The 20,779-nt window shown below is 38.4% G+C and overlaps 1 protein-coding gene across 1 annotated transcript in view; it reads left to right on the top strand.

The window, feature by feature from the left end:
- synj1 (synaptojanin 1) overlaps window positions 1-20,779 on the top strand; it is a 488,307-nt gene that overhangs the window by 106,083 nt on the left and 361,445 nt on the right. Inside the window, exon 8 of the mRNA XM_039746285.1 lies at window positions 19,909-20,081. Within this exon, the coding sequence (XP_039602219.1) occupies window positions 19,909-20,081 (173 nt within the window). The remainder of the gene's footprint in view (window positions 1-19,908; window positions 20,082-20,779) is intronic.

Below are 20,779 nucleotides of genomic sequence, written 5' to 3' on the forward strand. Positions count from 1 at the left end.
GTTAGAATATATAACGTCATAACTTGGATATATAAAGTCATCGCTGGAATATATAAAGTTAAAACTTGAATATAGAAAGTCAGCGTCAGTATATATAAAGTCATTCCTGAATATATACTCAGCCAAAAAAGAAACGTTCGTTCCTTTTTCCAGGACTGTGTATCTATACTAATAAAAGGCAAAGCCCTCACTCACTCACTCACTCACTCATCACTAATTCTCCAACTTCCCGTGTAGGTAGAAGGCTGAAATTTGGCAGGCTTATTCCTTACAGCTTACTTACAAAAGTTGGGCAGGTTTCATTCTACGCATAAGGGTCATAACTGGAAGCTAATTTTCCCCATATAATGTAATGGACTCTTGACTTGGAGATGGCCGTGGGGCGGAGTTTCGTGACATCATCACGCCTCCTACTTAAGTACGTAGAGAACAAGGAAGAACTCCAAACAGCGATGAGCACAAAACGCCATTTCACAATTGAGAAGGCAGAAAAACATTATGAAGCAAATGATGCATACAAGCATATTCATAAGTACAGCTACTGCGTAAACAAAGCACGGCGTGAACCGTAACTTTATATTAAATTAAGTTCATAGACAGGCTGCCACTAGCGCTTGTAATTTAGTGCCTGCCCATATAAGGTCGCCCATCAGCGCAATCCAATACAAACACTGCCGGTAAATGTTCACGGGTGAAGGACTGTGCTTATGCAGAGGAAGATGAGATGGTCAGGGTGGTGTTTGGCACAAACTCATTGAAACTGCGAGAGAAACTTTTAAGTGCCGGGTCTTAGCTGACATTACACGAGATGGCACCAGTACAGCTGGGAACCTTCGATGCAAGAACACCAAGCGGCTCACGTGAACTGACGCAATGCGCAGACAAAAAGCAACAGTTCCAAAGAGTGCTGAACAAAAACCGAATTACACAATTGAGAAGGCAGCAAAAAAATATGAAGCGCCTTATACATACAATCATATTCATAAGTGCAGCTACTGCGAAACAAAGCACACGGTGGAAAAAGTGAATGTCCTGCTAAAGGAAGACAGTGTAAAAAAACCCGTGCATGCAGTTTGTCACATCACAGATAAAAGGAAGACGAGCTGTTTATTGATGCAGTAAGGAACTAATCGATGAATGAAACCTCTTATCTTTACAACGATTGACAAACACGGAATGTAACTTGAACACATCCTACAAATACGAGCCTGATTGAAAGAAATAATGATAATCAAATCCTTGATGACAGCAACATTCAATAACACTCACAAAACAATTACTGTATATTGACAATCATGTTACGCTATTTTTAAAATGTTCCCTTTTCTTTTCATAACTTCTACTTCTCCACTGCGGTACGGGTATATATATATAAATGTATATATATACCCGATCTACAATACATACTTTAGCATAGACAAGCCACACGCTGTGGCTGAATTGTAGAGTCTTAAGCCTCTAACGCCGACATTCGAGGTTGATTCCCGAGAGGGTGTACTGACTATGTGCAGCGCTACCGATTCATTTTACCTTCGCATCTCCTTGGTTTGGGACGTATGAAAAATATTAGGTTAACGCAGAATCATGTTACGTTATTTTTAAAATTTTCCCTTTCTTAGCACAAGCACAGCTGAGAAGCTTCGATGCATGTACTCCATAGCGCGTTAAAAATAACGCATTTAATCACACTTTCAATTCCAAGCAAACGGAACTTTTGTCAATGCATGATTTCCTGGTACATCCATTACACTGATGCACACATCACAGCTACAAAAATGTTAGAGTCGGAATAAAGCGTTCCTACGACTGATCATTTCGACTACCGAGCGAAGCCTTGATAAAAGCATGGTTTTGTGCACACTGAAAAGCAAGCAAAATTAGATGCATTACAGAAAGCGGACTTTGTGGCTCTTACTGGGGATCATTGGACTTCCGTGACCGTTAGTAATTCTAAATACATCTAATTACAAAATGTTCAATGATCACACTGTTTTAGCCTAATGTACAAAATAATTTTGGCTAATGTTACTCAGAGTTTAAAGAGTAAGCTGGTCAAATTACCTTTTATGTTTCTGACTTATTTTTTTAAGAAGAAAAACTGCACTTTATGGTGAAATTTTGGTTATTATTATTTAAAGACAATACTATTCTGAAAATGTACTTAAACTACCACTTTATTTTTAAGTCTGCCCAATTTTAACCAGGGATGATATTTTTGTTTCTGTTTTGAATTCAAATGCAGTTTAAAAGCTTTTTTCAGAAATTAAAACAGCTTCAGTTTACAATATTCATGTCCATGTCTATTATTTGATTCTGTAAGCCCACTAAAACCGTTTTAAATTAAAAAAAAACATTTGCATTTGGGGCAAATTTACGTGTGCGATTACATACGATTAATCAAGATTAATTCTTACACAGCCTCTAATTAATTGGATTAATTTTTTTAATCGAGTCCCACCTAATATATATATATGTAGATATATATATGTAGATTTGTATATATATGTGTATATACAGTATATATGTAGATATGTATATGTTGTATATACAGTATGTATATATGTGTGTTTGTATATATACAGTATGTGTATATATGTATATGTATATATATGTATGTTTATATGTATATATATATGTTTATATATGTGTCTGTGTGTGTATATATATATATATATATATATATATATATATATATATATATAGCAACACTCATGACAATGACAAAACAATTACATTGTCAATCATGTTACGTTATTATTAAAATGTTTCCTTTTCTTTTTACTTCTCGCTGCCAATCATAGGTATTTTGCTATATATATATATATATATATATATATATATATATATATATAATATAAATAGATAGATATGACAACAACACTCATATCAAAGACAAAACAATTACATTAACAATCATCTTACGTTATTTTTAAAATGTTTGCTTTTCTTTTTCATAACTTCTTTAACACACTACTTCTCCGCTGCGAAGCGCGGGTATTCTGCTAGTTTCAACAATACAGTAATCCCTCGCTATATCGCGCTTTGACTTTCGCGGTTTCGCTCTATCGCGGATTTTATATGAAAGCATAACTAAATAGATAACGCGGATTTTTCGCTGCTTTGCGGGTTCTGCGGACAATGTGTCTTTTTACTTCCTGTACATGCTTCCTCAGTTGGTTTGCCCAGTTGATTTCATACAAGGGATGCTATTGGCGGATGACTGAGAAGCTAACCAATCAGAGCACGCAGTTAAGTTCCTACTTGCTGAATGCAGTGTTAACCAGGAAGTCTCGTCTCGTTCATTCAGCATCAACGTGTTTCGCTGTGTAAAGAGTTGTGCTCTTTTGTGTTTATCTTTGTGCATAGTCAAGCCCTTCCTTATGGCTCCAAAACGATGTGCTACTGCTTCAGGGGCCGTGCCCAAGTGCAAACGGAAGATGTTAACGATTGCCGAAAAGGTAAACGTTTTGGATTTGTTGAAGGCTACGATTCTTTTTATTCAAAAAGTAGGAAAGTAATATAAGATCTACGGCCGCAGTGTCCTTTTAACCAGGGTGCAAAACAAGTTGTAAGTGGATGTAATAAGGCAGTAGTCTGGATGGAATCTGCTTTAGGGATTTGGATTGAAGACTGCCAGAAGAAGAACAACGGCAGTGCTACACAATCGCCTGAAGTGGCTCCTTTAAGGGCTGTAACGCTCTCCTTTGTTGTGTAGTAAAATAAAACTCATTGTTATCGGACAAGTCATCGTGTCATTGTTGGTGAATAACCATAATTAATTTTCTACTTACAGTACTTAGTACATGTACATACGTTTACTGTCACTGTACACACACATTTACTGTATACTATTTTTGTTGCATTGTACGTATTTATTGCTGGTGGCATGTCTATCGTAATGGCTGTAACGTGATATCGGAGACACTCAATATCTTTAAAATAATATTTAGGTTTTACTGTATATAAACAGTGTGTTTATATACATAATTTCAATGAATCTTACCTAATATCTTAGAGAATACAAAGGGATTATGCTGTATAACTCTGCGGGGAATATTTATAAACAGTGTGGGAGAGTTTACAAGGGCTTAAAATATATAAAAATAACCATAGAAACATGTGGTTTCTACTTCGCGGATTTTCACCTATCGCGGGGGCGTCTGGAACGCAACCCCCGCCATCGAGGAGGGATTACTGTAATGTTTTAAAAATCCAAATAACTTTACAGTTCTTCATTGTAAAGGGTTTAAAAAATGTTTTCCATGCATGTTCAATTAACCATAATCAATTAATTAACATACACTTGTGGAATGGTTGTTAAGACCTTAACAGCTTACAGAAAGTAGGCATTTAATGTCACAGTTCTAAAAACGTAGGACACTAAAGAGACTTGTCTACCGACTGTGAAAAACACCCAAAGAAAGATGCCCAGGGTCCCTGCTCATCTGCGTGAAAGTGCATTTGGCATGCTGCAGGTAGGCATGAGGACTGCTGATGTGGCTAGGGCAATAAATTGCCATGTCCGCACTGTGAGACGCCTAAGACAGCGCTACAGGGAGACAGGAAGGACAGCTGATCATCCTCGCAGTGGAAGAGCCCGGATCTCAATCCCATTGAGCATGTCTGGGACCTGTTGGATCGCAGGATGAGGGCTAGGGCCATTCCCCCCAGAAATGTCCAGGAACTTGCAGGTGCCTTGGTGGATGAGTGGGGTAACATCTCACAGCAAGAACTGACAAATCTGGTCCAGTCCATGAGGAGGAGATGCACTGCAGTACTTTAAGCAGCTTGTGGCCACACCAGATACTGACTGGTACTTTTGATTTTGAGCCTCCCTTCATTCAGGGACACATTGTGAAACATTTTTAGTTTATGTCTCATGGTGTTGACTCTTTTAGTGTTCATACAAATATTTACACATTAAGTTTACTGAAAGCAAAAACAGTTGAAAGTCAGAGGACGTTACTTTTTTTGCTGAGTATATAAAGTCAAAGTCAACATCTATTGATTGAAATGACTGTGAACTGAACTAAGTGAACAAAAACATCTTCAGAAAAATAAATTAAAAAAACACTGTTCGGTTAATGTTTTGAAAATGACGCATGTGCCCTGCCCAGGATTGGTTCCAACCTTGCGCCCAGTGTTGGCTGGGATTGGCTCCAGCAGACCCTCGTGAACCTGTGGTCGGATTCAACGGGTTGGGAAATGCGCTGACTTTATATATTGAAGTTTTGACTTTATATATTCCAGCGCTGACTTTATATATTCAAGTTTTGACTTTATATAGTTAAATGTAGTCATCATTACATAGCTTTTTCTTTACCATAGAAATTTAAAGATTAAATTCAACTTCCATTCCTAACAAAGATATTTCTGGTGACTAAATTGAACCTACTTATATCCAAATTCGAGCTATTGAGCTGTCGCCTGCCTGCCTGAATAAGTCACCCTCGCTTCACTCTTACTTTTTACCGTTCATTTAATCATGGCTAGTGGCGGAAAAATTATTAAATGGAAGGAGGATTACACTGAGTATGGCTTTACCCAAACAATTATTGATGGCGAATCGATTATTCATAAAGCTTCAATTGGTGATCTGTTTTTCTGTGTTAACATCATATCATATTTTTTCATACTTCTTCTCAAACCAAGGGGGTGCGAGTTTAAAATGAATCGGGAAGCGCTGATCAATGTAATCGGTGTACCAGGAAATCATGCATTGACAGAAGTTCCCCTTTACTTGTAATGCAAGGTGTGATTAAATGCGTGATTTTTTAACGCGTTATGGAGCACATGCATCGAAGCTTCTCAGCTGTGCTTGTGCTAAGAAAAGGAAACATTTTAAAAATAACGTAACATGATTCTGCGTTAACCGCATATTTTTTCATACGTCTCAAACCAAGGGGATACGAGGACACGATTGTCAATGTAACCTTTTGTAAGTAATGCCTGGAGGATTTAGTGTGGAGAAACTCTAGAGACATTGTGTGTATTAACTTATGGATTTTTCTGTGAGTATTTAGTGGCAGCGTCACAAAGTTGCTTCCGTAACACTGCGTGCGTTAGCTGCGGAGCTCAGCTCAGAGCGAAATGAGGTGAATGGGAGGGGAAATGATGACGTGACTCCCCCACCCGCCTTAACTGTCAATCCCCCAAAACACAGTCTCTCGGAATTTGCATAAGCACAGCCCTTCACGTGCAATTTTAACTTAATTACAAAGTGATCAAAACTCTCGTTTATATCCTGCGTGCTCTCATTAAACTTGTATCCCGCATTACCTGTGGGCATTACAAACGCCAGCGGCAGCCTGTCTATGAATTTAATTTAAACTTTTGGTTTACACCTTGCTTTGTTTCCGAAGTAGCAGCATTCATGAATATGGTTGTATATGTCATTCACTCGCTTCTTATTGTTTCGCTGCCTTCTCAATTGTATAATGCATGTTTTCTTCAGCGCTTTTTGGAGCTCTTACTGGTTTTCTACGCACTGCGTTGACACTCAGTGCACGTGATTACGTGGAAGGCGTGATGATGTCACATGAAACTCCGCCCCCCACGACTTTCGAGCTCATCTCCATTACAGTAAATGGAGAAAAATAGCTTCCAGTTATGACCATTACGCGTAGAATTTCGAAATGAATCGTGCCCAACTTTTGTAAGGAAGCGGTAAGGAATGAGCCTGCTAAATTTCAGCCTTCTACCTATACGGGAACTTGGAGAATTAGTGATGAGTCAGTGAGTGAGTCAGTGAGGGCTTTGCCTTTTATTAGTGTATATATATATATATATATATATATATATATATATATATATATATATATATATATATATATATATATATATATATATAAACATATATATATATATATATATATAAACATATATATATATATATATATATATAAACATATACACAGTGGATCCCAGGTTCACGAACGTCTCTGTTCACAACCAAAAATTACGCCAAACTTTTGCCTCGTTTCACAACCACACACTCGGTATACGAACAAGCCAGTTTCCCTTTCGGTTTGTACATGTTCAGTCTCTCCCTGTGCATTTCCTGTGCAGCGAGCGAGCAAGAGAGAGAAAGAGAAATAGAGCTAGCCAAGTGCCTTCTGGGGAGGGGGAGATTGCTGCACGCGTTTGCCTGCCTATCTGCCTGTGCGGGGGGTGGAGTTGGGGGAGGGATGGTTAGAGTGCATGCTGCCTACTTTTCAGAGAGAGAGTCTCAGCTGTACCCCCCTTCTGCATAGGGGGAGGGGGGTACAGCTGAGACTCTCTCTCTGAAAAGTAGGCAGTACGTGCACGCGAACCATCCCCCCAACTCCACCCCCCTGCACAGGCAGGCTGAGAGAGAGAGAGAGAGAAAGTGAGCAAGCCGTGTGCCTGCCTGGCTTTTTCATTTAAACCTGTTCATTGTTCTCAGTCAGACGTGCACTCTCTTTGTGCTCTACAGTATTTCATGTGCTTTTGCAGTTAACTATGGCTTCTAAGCAAGTGAAGAGTGGTGAGAAGAAAGTTTTGAAGAAAATTGAAATTGAAGTACAGAAAGAAATTACAAGAGGTGGAAAAACTGTTTACTAGTTTATTTATTTACTAATTTGAGAACCCTCGTGCTTTCAAGAAGCATAATATAAACAAAGCCAGACTGCCAGTAATGTGGAGGGCAAACACGAAGGGTTGGGTCACAAGGACTTTCTTTTTGGAATGGCTACATGAGGCTTTCGCTCCCACTCGCTAAACCGCTAAAAACACAAGAAACCCAAGAAGTCACAAGAGAGAAAACCCCTGAAGGAAACCACTTCATGCCAGAACTCGACTCATGTAAGGTTAGTTTTCTTGGTGGTTTTTGTATTTTGGATTTTTCAAAAGTTAATTATTCATTTCGTAATGTGAATTGTTGCAATGTTACTTTTCTCTTTTTTCAAATGTTCGCTTTTTTCCCTGTGCTTAAAACTCATTTTAAAAAAAGTGTTTACAGCAATCGGGCTGTAAGGCTAAAATAGCGTGATCTTGTTACTTTTTTGGTTGCTTGTGGTTGGTTTTTAAATACACTTCGGATTTGTTCTAATGTTCCTTTTTTTTCCCGCTGTGCTTAAAACTCATGCGCTGATGCTGCTTTTGCCATCTGGTTTACTCCCAATCATTTGCCTCTACAGCTGTCCTCTGCTCTGTGAGGGTTAATGAAAATGAATACTGCATAGTGATGTTGATCGTTTGGATGACCCACGACCCAGTGGTTTAAGAGCACTGATTAAAAAGACAAATTCATGTCTGCTCCCAAGCTTCTTGATTTATTTTGGAAAGGTCTTGGGGGTCACCCTTCCTTAAACATGGCTATTTTTATTTCCATACTTCGATTCTTTGTTACATAGATCCACTCATGTCCTCCATTCCAACTCCTATTATCTTATCCTTGCACTCACCTGGCCTGGAATGAGACACAGCCTGCAGGTACAATGCACTTTTCTTTGGGACTACTGCTCTGACTACTTCTGTGCTTCACTTCTCTTATTAGAGGATGTCATTTCTTTTCTCTATTCCACAGAAGGCAAGATAGAGCAAAAAAACTTTTATTCCATCATTATAGTTTTTAACATTGATAAATATTCTTAATGTACCAGAACCGAAAGTAAACAGCCAGGGTGTATTACTGATGTTTCACCACACCTATTTCATACGTGATGCCAGTCGAGACATGAATGTATGTGGTGTTGAATTTCTTAAGGTTACATTGCTGCATCTCATGGCATGGATGTTCTTGGTAAATGTGTTCTTCCTGTGTTCATTTCTGGATCTTTCTCTCTCTTTAATACTCTCACTTTAGACTCCTGACTTTTCAAAGCTTGTCAAGACAAAGTGCACACCACTAGCCCCTCTCTGTCCAATATCAGTTTGACAGAAAATTTTCAATGGTTTGAGGTGGCTTCTTTTTATGCAAGTGGTAAATCATGAAAAAATACCATTATACCATTTACAATTCTGACCTTTCATCATGGTAGACTGTCCTTTTTATGGTGGAAAGTTAAATATTTTGCTAGTTTAGTTTTTTGTCTGCTGCCTACTAACCTTTTCTCTTTCTGTGGTGATTATTTTTCCATAGGTCAAAGCTTCAAGTAAAAGATAAGAATAGAATACACATAGTTTTAAAATCACGAAATAGTCATGTCTGTCTTAAAGATGTCATTAGTAGATTTCATTATTAAGTGCATTGTCGTATATTAAAGAGGTGGGGATGTGCATATAATGTTGGCAGCACCCAGGGGACGTGCCCTTAACTTAAATTTAGCATAATAGATATATCACATAAATTCATAATAATTTTCAAATTACAGTAATAATAATAATAAATTAATAATAATACTGTAATACGACTGCTTATAACTATTTTGGCAGAATTCGATTTCTTTTGTTGTATGTCTATGGAAGCTCTGTCACTAAAGCGCAGTGTTATTAGTTAGGATATCGTTAAATGAGTAATGGTTGTATTGTCAATAATCCTGCCACATTTCAAAATTATTTGTGTATGTTGCAGTAAACCCACAACTCGATCAAAAGCAATAATGGTGTTTTTTACATACCCAAGGTTGTCTTCTTTTAAATATTTCATAAGTGTCCATGTTGTCTGCTCTCTTTAATTAATAAAATATGTGATTTACACAACCAGTGCGTCTCAGCTGAGTGTATCTGCTTTTATCAAAGATCTTGCCTACTTTAAGCCACATATAGTTGTCTGTTAAGTCACTTATACTACACAGACAACCATGCATAAAAGACAGAAAATATATTACTTATGTAACAGCTCATGTTAATGCATTTTAACTCACTGTTGTACACAAGCTTATTTGAGACTGTATAAGGATTGTTTGGTTGATGTTCAGTAAGACCTAAGTTTGTACTAGGGAAATGTCTTCTTCAATAAAAGAAAACAAAGTTGAAGTCCTAGAAAAATAACAGAATGCTAGTGATACTTAATATGAAGACCTTGAGTCAGTTTTGATGCTTTTGAGAATGAATCAATTGCTGATGGACTCAATCCTCTGCTTGGTTTGTAAGTACAGTGGAACCTCGAGATACAAGTTTAATTCGTTCCAGCACTGAGCTTGTATAGCGAATTTCTCGTATCTAGAACAAACTTCCCCATTGAAAATAATGAAAATACAGTTAATCCGTTCCGCACCTCCAAAAATATCAACATAAAAATCAATTTTCCTAACAAATAACACTGATAAATAATATATACAAGTGGAACCTCAGTTTGCGAGTAACTTGGTTTACGAGTGTTTTGCAAGACGAGCTAAATTTTTTAATTAATTTTGACTTGATAAAACGAGTGATGTCTTGCAATACGAGTAGTATGGATACACTTTGTCTGCTGAGCGTCATGTGATCATAACTGAGCTGATGGTTCTTCTCTCTCGTGCGCGTCTCTCTCTCCTTATGTCTCTCGCTTGCGCACGCGTCTCTCTCTCTCTCTCTCTCTCTCTCTTATCTCTCTCGCTCGCGTCTCTCTCTCTCTCCTTATCTCGCTCGCTCGCCTCTCTCTCTCTCCTTATCTCGCTTGCGCACGCGTCTCTCTCTCTCTCTCTCTCTCTCTCCCCCCTACTTCAGGCAAGATGTAATCAAAGCTTGCATATTGTAATCTTTTTAGTTAGCCAGTAAAAGGTGTCATTTTGCTTGGCTTTTCCCCACATTCATAATGGCTAACATGGTACAACACCCTAGTAACTCCTCTTGAGGGCAATCGTCTCCTATTCTCCATCTGCATGTCCGCGATATTTTTGGATACGCTTATATGGCGTACTGCTACAGTGAAACAATGAAATCACAAGCGCACAAACGCGTAGATCCTCACACTACGGGAGAACAAGGAACACTGAGTGAGCTGACGGGCTGGCAGCGTCAGCTTGGGTGAATCCCCGAGTCGAGGCGGATCGGAAACGTGTCACGCATGACCACAGCCTGGCTCGTGGCTCGTTATGCGAGCCAATGCTCGTATTTAGATCCAAATTTTGCGCTCATACTTTCCTTGTATCTTGAATTTCTTGTATACAGAGCTGTTCGTATCTCGAGGTTCCACTGTACAGTGCTGTGTGCTTAGGGTTGTTGTCCTGCTGAAAGATGAACCGTTGCCCCAGTCTGAGGTCAAGAGCGCTCTGGAGCAGGTTTTCATCCAGGATGTCTCTGTATATTGCTGCAGTCATCTTCCCCTTTATCCTGACTAGTCTCCCAGTTCCTGCCGCTGAAAAACATCCCCACAGCATGATGCTGCCACCACCATGCTTCATTGTAGGGATGGTATTGGCCTGGTGATGAGCGGTGCCTGGTTTCCTCCAAACGCGACACCTGGCACTCACACCAAAGAGTTCAGAGTCCTTCAGGTGCCTTTTGGCAAACTCTAGGCGAGCTGCCATGTGTCTTTTATTAAGGAGTGGCTTCCGTCTGGCCATTCTACCATACAGGCCTGATTGGTGGATTGCTCCAGAGATGGTTGTCCTTCTGGAAGGTTCTCCTCTCTCCACAGAGGACCTCTGGAGCTCTGACAGAGTGACCATCGGGTTCTTGGTCATCTCCCTGACTAAGGCCCTTCTCCCCTGATTGCTCAGTTTAGGTGGTCGGCCAGCTGTAGGAAGAGTCCTGGTGGTTTCAAACTTCTTCCACTTACGGATGATGGAGGCCACTGTGCTCATTGTGACCTTCAAAGCAGCAGAAATTTTTCTGTAACCTTCCCCAGATTTGTGCCTCAAGACAATACTGTCTCAGAGGTCTACAGACAATTCCTTTGACTTCATGCTTGATTTGTGCTCTGACATGAACTGTCAACTGTGGGACCTTATATAGACAGGTGTGTGCCTTTCCAAATCATGTCCAATCAACTGAATTTACCACAGGTGGACTCCAATTAAGCTGCAGAAACATCTCAAGGATGATCAGGGGAAACAAAATGCACCTGAGCTCAATTTTGAGCTTCATGGCAAAGGCTGTGAATACTTATGTACAAGTGCTTTCTCAATTTTTTTATCTTTAATAAATTTGCAAAAATCTTGAGTAAACTTTTTTCACGTTGTCATTATGGGGTGTTGTGTGTAGAATTCTGAGGAAAAAAATTAATTTAATCCATTGTGGAATAAGGCTGTAACATAACAAAATGTGGAAAAAGTGATGCGCTGTGAATACTTTCCGGATGCACTGTACATTTTAATATAATTTTGAAGCATCATGGCATGTGGTTTTACATTTAAGAAGCCCCTTTGACTGAATATCATGTGCGGACTCCTGCCCTTGATTGAATGTCACTGGATCACACTGCACGATCTTTCATGGAAGAACTCTCTTCAATCTAATGTCGCTGAATTACAGCACAGTATTCCACTCTGCAACTTGCAGTTACATGTGGTAAATGCTCCCTGCCCATACACTGCCTCAACCCTAACCCTGTTTTCATTTCACTGTGTCATAAGCACATAAGGTATAAAAGACAGTTTCAACTAGTGTCTTGTTCACGATATACTGTAATTCCCCATGAAGGGATGAACAGCACAGTGTAATATGTTTTTTCACAATTACAAATGGGGAGAAAAAGTCAAGAGCGTGTATGGGGGAGTTTGAAGCAAAAGCAATAAGAATTGTGGGTGAGGTTGGGGTGGGGATTATATCGTGAACAAATCTCATCTGCTCACAATGCAGCGATGGCCATTTGTAACCCAAGACTGTGTGTGTGACTAGCTGTGGGGCTCTGGCCAGGGCTATTTTCTTCCCTGTAGCATGGGCAACCAGCAAAGATATATTTTTGTTTATATTATTTAAAGTTACATGATTTGCTAAGATCTATTTTATTGGATCATGGTCCTGGGTTTATTTATAATTACTAGAACCAGTGTTGTACTAAAGTAGGAATCCAGGTCAAACTTACATTAGGTTACTATCCTGAGTGTAAAACTGTAGATTATCAGAACATGTGAATCAGTATTTATGGTAGGTTCTGTACTACTATATATGATTAACTTATTCCATTCTAATTGGTACCAGTACGCAGTACACCCGTTGAAATTTGTTAACCAGGAGAAATTTATGTGCATTATTTTTACCATGGTTTATCACCTCAGGATGAGTGCATTGCAGAAGTGACACATGTTTTGTTTGTAGCATGGTGTGAGCATTCTGTTATCTTCTGAACCAAACTGGCATGTGGTGGTACGACTGTTGAGATGGACAAAGAAGGGGAAGAATGAAAAGTGGGCTTTCTTTGTGAAAATTGATGGACCAGTGGAACATGGTACTTGGCTATTAATGAGGGGTCTTTTAGAAAGAAAGAAAAAATTGAGTACAGCTATACCAAAATACTGAATCACATACACATACCAGCACTTGCATTGAATGTTGCTACCCAAATGTGAATTGTTGTCTCACTCTCCTTCAGACAACTACACAATAATCACAGAAAAAAGTATCTTTTAATAATTCAAATCTTTTCAGTACATATAATTAGAAAAGATCATATGTCAATGTGAAAATGATCAGTGCTTTCATTTAGCTGAAAAAAGTCTAAACTCGCCTGAAATTGCATCAGAGTGTTTTCAAACACTTATGTACAGAGTACACTGCCAGCATCAGTTTGATATGTGGAAAGGAAAACGTGAGGTGGCCCATTTGAGGGTAGAGTAAACTGCATATAAGGGGGATATAGGGTAGCTTTGTTGCAATGCTTCCTTTGTGATCAAGGAAGGCCTGATGGAACATTGTGAGTGAGGTTTTTTGGGGGGAAAAAAATTATTTCAGTACGGCTGTACTGGTGCACATATTTGATCCACACACACACAGTTGCACATACTGAATTACACACACGATTTTACAACAGATGTGTACACAAGTAAACTTTATTTTGCTTCTTTATTTTTGTATATATATATATTGTTGCGGATGCGGCCTGTGCACTGTAATGTGGTGTTTTTTTTTTTTTTTTTTTTTTGATATGTGGTCTGTTCTTCAGTGCTGTCCTTTGCACACAGATAGCTCTGTATTCACAGCTTGTTCTATTCATAGTATGCCACTTTGTTCTTATCTCACACCAAACTGCCTGTATTCTTCATGAACTGACAGCTTTGCTGTTTTCAGACAATCGAAACACTTTTGATGCTGCCTGCATACTTTGTATTTTAAGCTGTGTGAAACCATTACACGGCAGGTGGCACATTTTCGTCAGACTTATCGGCAACTATATAAACTAATGTATCACCAGAAACAGGAATGAAAACGTGTGTATGATAAGCATTGTAGAAGACATATGGCTTGACCTTCCATCAGCCTAGAATGAACTGATGAACTACATAGCACAGAACACAGGAATAGACTGTGGCGAGAAAGAAGAGTACCCATGCCTGGAATCAACGCACAGCTTCTAGTAACTCCATGTGCCTCTGTGTTTAGACCTGAGTAGAGTAGGAGAACAGTGGATAGAAAGAGGTTTTGTTTTAGCAGAACATACACAAAATACTTGTACAAACACACAACTTGAAACAATAACTGTGATTGTTGTCAGCTGGGCTGTTGAATGACTAGGCACAAAAGACAAGGGAATAACTTGCAAAGTCTATGTCAGAGGTCCTCAAACTTTTTAATCAAGGGGCGAGCTTACCATCTTTCATATATGAGGGTGCCAGAGTGGGAGTAAAATGCAAAATATATCAAAACGATTACTGTAACATTTTTAATGCCATAAATCTAGGTATATTTGAGAGTCAAATTGTTTTTTATGAAATTTTATTAATTATTTGAAATGAAATTACAGTATAGCCTATAAACTCAACAGTACTTAATCTTAGTACTCAACTTGACCTGGGTTAAAATATAAATTTTCTGATTATCGTTTCATTTAAATGATTCAATATTGATTCTTAAAGTCTTGAGATTTATCTCGTGAATCTCTCTCTTGCTCACTTAATATATGTGAATTTTTGCTTTTTTAAATTTTTTTTTTGTGATCTGTTCCAGTAGATATTGTTAATGTGCCTGTTAAGACTTTCTATGGAAAAAGCACTTTACTATCTTATCTGCACCTTTGAAACTTTAATCTGATCTGTGGACTTAGTACGGAATGAAATGTTGTGTCAGTAAATAGCAACTGGATAAAAGCAAAGCCATATGTAAGTTGTGCACCTCCGAAGTTAAGTACTGTTGTAACACTACTAATTTGAGAGATCATTTATCCCAATGCGATTTATAAACGTAATCTGAGCTGACATCCAAACGAGTAAAGCCTAAACAATCTACACTGGAGACAGCGGATAGCGCCATGTGCCCAAAAAATAACAGTGCTGTAGCAGTTTTGATCTATAAAGATATGAGATCATACGCCATTGTTGAAAACGACTGCTTTTGAGAAATGATACAGGTTTTTGAACTGTGGTATGCTATACCAAACAGAAAGGAACTAAGTGAAGTTATTGTACCCAGGCTTTATGAAAATCTTAAGCAAAGCATCACCATGTCTTTTAAGTTCAATAATCAATAATCTCAATATCTGTGGGAAAGGGTTCTGAAACAATCAAATATTTTTTGCATGTACATGCAACTCTTGAAATCATTTGTGAAACTCATTTCGCAACACATTTGTCAACTGGGAATGCAACTGGTGGTTTTTCAACTGATCAGTGTCTGAATATTGGGAAGATGGAAGATGTTTTGCTCTCTTAATTGTTTAAGGAGGAGGCTCAGTTTTTCTTCAAATGCTTTTACATGGTGAGTTTCCACTTCCCTTGAAATTGCTTGTTGAGACCTTTTAGTAGCTCTGTCATATCTGTTAAAAAGCAAGGTGCCAATTCCATTCTTGATCACTAGGCTCTGCAGCTACTTTGTTTTTTGACTGCAGAAATGTGTTGATTTCAAGTTGTCAAAAAGTCCCAAATCTCACTCCTGGCTTAGCTAACACACCTCTGTGTGGTATAGAACATCTCTGAATGCTGTATTCATCTTTGACAAAAAATCCTGAAATTGTCTGTGGTTGGGAGCATTTGTTCAGATGAAGTTAAAACAAGACATTACAACTTTCATGACAGAGTCCAATTAAATGATTTGGAGCACGGTGCTTTCTGGTGGATCAAGGACAAGTATTGTTTTTACAATGTAACGCGAGACCATGCAGTAAGCCATCATTTAAAACAAGTCCACAGACATCTAACCTAGCAGTTGTTGGATTGCATGTGGCAGACAAGCATCATGTGCTCCCAGCTCTTAAAACGACGACATGCGAGAAGCAGGAGAGGCAGCTCGCAAGCAGCAAAAAGACAGCAAATGATCCAAAGGGATATTCTTAGTGTGCGTTCAGCCGCCCCACAAACACAACACGAGCAGCATTTTACTTCTGGCAAGAAAGATGTAACCACACATGGGGCCAGAAATAAAGGACAAGTATTGTTTTTACAAAAGTTTTTAGAGTAAAAGTGAAAATAATGCATATGTAACAATTCCTAAGAAAATAACAGTCTCTTTAAATTGTATTTTGCCTGCCTAAGGTAAAGTCATCCCTGATGGAGGATCGAAGGAATCATGGGAAAAAGGTTTTTTTCATTGGATTAGCGCTATTTCAGATGTGGAATGGCAAAATGGGGGAGGTAGCTTGATGAATGAGGTCTCCAGGACTTAAAACAAATCCAAATCATATTATGGGATATCATCTAATATGAAATTGTACTCCGTGCTTCTACAATTTTTATTTTTATACTGTATTGAGGATTTATTCTGTGTATTGTATTGTTTTGACCCCCTTCTTTTTTGGACACCCACAGCACGCCAACCTACCTGGAAAGGGGTCTCTCTTTGGACTGCCTTTCCCAAGGTTTCTTCGATTTTTTTTTTTTTTTTCCCTACAAGGGTTTTTTTTGGGAGTTTTTTCTGGTCTTCTTAGAGGGTCAATGTTGGGGGCTGTCAGAAGGCAGGGCCTGTTAAAGCCCATTGTGGAACTTCTTGTGTGATTTTGGGCTATACAAAAAATAAATTGTTTTGTATATACGGTAAACCAAACACGGGGGTGAGTGAGCAAAGCGAGCAGGGGGCGGAGCACCCTAGGTATACAGATAAAACTTTAAGTATTAACAATATAGATTATTTAAATGAAGTTAAACATGTGAGGACACGGTGTTGCAACACTAGCAAGTAGCTGGCGCTCTGTTCAGATTGTTCCTGCCTTGCGCTGTATTCTTGCTGGGGCTGGCGCGACTTTGCAAGGATAGATGGATAGAATAATTAAACATGTACTACAAAGATATTTCAATGTACCTTAAAAGTTTTGAAGAATCAGCGTTCTAAGCTTACAGATGGCTTAACATCTATTACAGAGCTGATTGTGTGGCGATTGGTTACTTGGAGAAAGAAAAGAAAGGACAGGAATTGGGGTTAGTACTTTTGAAAGAGACTGTACTGCTGCAATAAATTATTTCATCGAAGGTCGCGCATGGCGCAGCAAGCATCTTGCATGAGACATGAACAATCACTGCGCCACCATGTTTAGTACATGCTTTAATTCCTATCATCATGAAAATTATATCAAGTATACATCTCAGTATTTAAATTATTCAGAGAGCTGTCATATCATGAATGTAATGGATTCTGTGTTCTGTTGGAGGAAGAGAAAACCCTTTTAAGAAGCACCTAGCGATTCACACACACAGAGCACATAGAAGAACATACAAAACAAAACATTTAACATGCTACTTTAGTTACGATGGTATTTGAGAAACTAGTAAATGATACGATTTTAAGATGAAGTTCATGATGTTCTACTTTAATGACAAAATAAACTACATGATTAAAGTGGAAATTTCAAGAATAAAGTTGACATTGCTTTTTTCCCCCACTGTGTCCCTATTTTTTTATTTTTTTTCCCTCTGTACCCTATTAAGCTTTCATATGACACTCAGACATTGGGCTACGACTTTCCTTTTCACAGCGGCTTTGATATCTGACTACTTCTTTTTTATTTTTTTTTATTTCGGGCACTGTGCAACTTTGAACTTGAGCTTTCAAGTTTCTCTGACATACTGTCTCACTGATCAACTTTCTTTTGTTGTTTATACTACTGTTTAAACCAACAAATAGTACATTTTTCCTTGCCTCCACTTGGTATTCGTTGAAATTCTTCTGTTTCCCCTGTGCTTTTACTATTTGCTTTTCACAGAGCGCTGAGCTTAAGGGCTTTTTATATTGATTTGCATATTCAAAAAGGTATAATTCTGGGACGAGTTTGGGGAGTGGCAGCAGGCTCATGCATGTGCATTCCTTTTCACGCTGACCGGGATTTATGGAGCGGAAGAACGTGGAAGTCGGTGAACACACAGATTTATGCATCTAGATTTTTTTGTGTGTACAAACATTTCCGCTTTTGTCCTTATGCCATCTTTTACTGTGAATTATATGCACTGCGTTATGCATGAGGCCCCTGGTGATCAGTCAGCTACCATTTTTAGCAAGACAAATATATGTCATTCTATTCATGGTGTTCATCTGCTTGGGCACTCGCTATCTTGGTAAGGTTTGGACTAATGGAACACCTTGACAAACTCCTTTTATAGACAATCTTCCATTTTTCATGTACAGCACCAGTTACTCTTTGGAGTAAAAGGGATTGCTGTGACCTTTGCTGTGGCCACAGCCTATAGCCAGTGGGTCCTGCTTTGTCTGGAGCTTAGTTATGATCCATGAACTGATCAAGGAATCAATGAGTTAGGCTGTGCAGACTTAAATGTCTTCTTATTGATTTTGTGGGTGCACAAAAGCCAGCCCTTTTTGGTTGACTATTGTAACAAAGTTTTATCCAATAAACTTTCCAGTCGTTAAGAGAAAACTGTTTGATTGTGCTTAATATTTAACTGGTAGCACATGAAGATGGCTCTGAGATGTCACTTGGTTATTGATCATTTTATCAGATAAGGCACAGAGGCGGCATTCTGAAGAGGAGCCCAATCAAGAAGAAGCAGATATTACGAGCATCTGGCAGTGGTTTGCAAAGCCAAGGACTTGTGTTCCAGCCATAAATAAAGGAATAATATCAGTCTAAAAGTCTGTCCCACAGTCTGAGGCAACCTAAAAGAAGTAGATTATCTCTCTTTTTATCAGATTATCAGAATTTCACTCAGCTACTTCAGTGGGCATGTTTCACAGAATGAGGGTGTCTGATATTAAAAGATGCAAAACAAACAATTTCCCCAGATTACAGCTCAGATGATCTGTTCATATGCATTGGGTTATATGTGAAGTAACTTGGTATATGTGGCTTTACCAAAAAAAAGAACAAAACGCATTAATTAGAATAAGTCACAGTGACTTACTGCATGTCTGTTTCTTAGCACAGTTCAGTGACTTAAAGAAATGTCTGTTGCATAGTTAAATATAAATCCTTTTAACTCTATTACAAAGTCAAGCAAAATGATAACTTTTATTGGCTAACTAAAAAGATCACAATATGCAAGCTTTCAAGGCAACTCAGGCCCCTAACTCTTTACTAATGTAATAGTATAGTGGTAGGCGCCGCCATGAGTGGCAGCCTTTCCAGCAGCTCCTTGTACGACTTTATCTTATTTATCTTTCTACCTTTTTCTGGACGGATTTTTACACGCTGAGACTCGTTTATTCAGATAGTCAACTTCTAGTGCTGAGAACAAAGGCCCGTGCCGGTGTGATTCCCTACTTGTGAATATCCCCTTGGGGATTAATAAAGTGTCTGTCTGTCTGTCTAATGAAGTTTAGTGTTAATTATACACATTCTTGCATAATTTTATTGTTCTTGTCAGATGTTCTACTGAAACAAAAGCCAAACCCTATAATGTAACATTTGTTGGATGGATAGGGGATCTTTTTCATATCTGCTTGAAATTAAACTTGCCATTTTTGCTTTTATGTGTTTTATTTTTGCAGAGCCATTTGAAAGCCTCTGAACATGCTTCTGCTGTTCAAATGATTAACTTTGATTATCATCAGATGGTGAAAGGAGGAAAAACAGATAAACTGAATACTGTACTTAAAGCCCAGATTCAAAAATTTTTGGATGAATGTGGGATCTTTCACTTTGCTGCAGATAATATTCAAAGGTAAGGGCATTCATTTTAAATATTTTACAGATCCCTTTTGTCTTTAACTTAAATTTGTGGTTTACATAGTGTATTTTCAGATTGCTCTTAGCTCACTGCCATTCCTTTTTCAGTTTGTTCAGTTTAAAAAAGCAATTTATTTTTCTTAAGGCTGCTGCATTGACTATAAGGTTAGGCCATAATTAACTGACTTATTCATTTAATTGTTTTTTTATAGTCTTGTTTTTTTATTTTCGTTTCCCTAATTTTTTTCATAATCATCTACTACTTTATGTGGTATTATTTTTGGCGACAAAGTGATTTTTAGGGCCCCATCAAATAGATTAAAATCTTCTGGGGTGGTAGTGCATCTTGTGTATGTTAATGTTAAGAAAATTAGCTCTAAAACGTTTACTTAACACTAGAATTACCAGAGCCTACGAAAAAACTCGTAATTCCGTCCCACCTTAAACTGCTTCTTAAATCCCTTCACACCTCTCAGCCAGCGCCCTTTGTCTTCTAAATGTGCTGATAAAGAGCAGCCGGCTATTCCATCCCCCCACCAATTTAGAACGTGCACGAACTTCTCTCAGCTCATGCCTTGATTGAGTATCTGGGAGTGAAGTGGAGTTTTAGAGTGAAATAATAGATCGTTGTTTGGAACACACGCATTTCATGTCTGTTCCGTTTCTACAGTAATCTGTGTCAACACATTGTTA

This window comes from Polypterus senegalus, chromosome 2 (genome assembly GCF_016835505.1).
Source record: "Polypterus senegalus isolate Bchr_013 chromosome 2, ASM1683550v1, whole genome shotgun sequence".
Lineage (NCBI taxonomy): Eukaryota > Metazoa > Chordata > Cladistia > Polypteriformes > Polypteridae > Polypterus > Polypterus senegalus.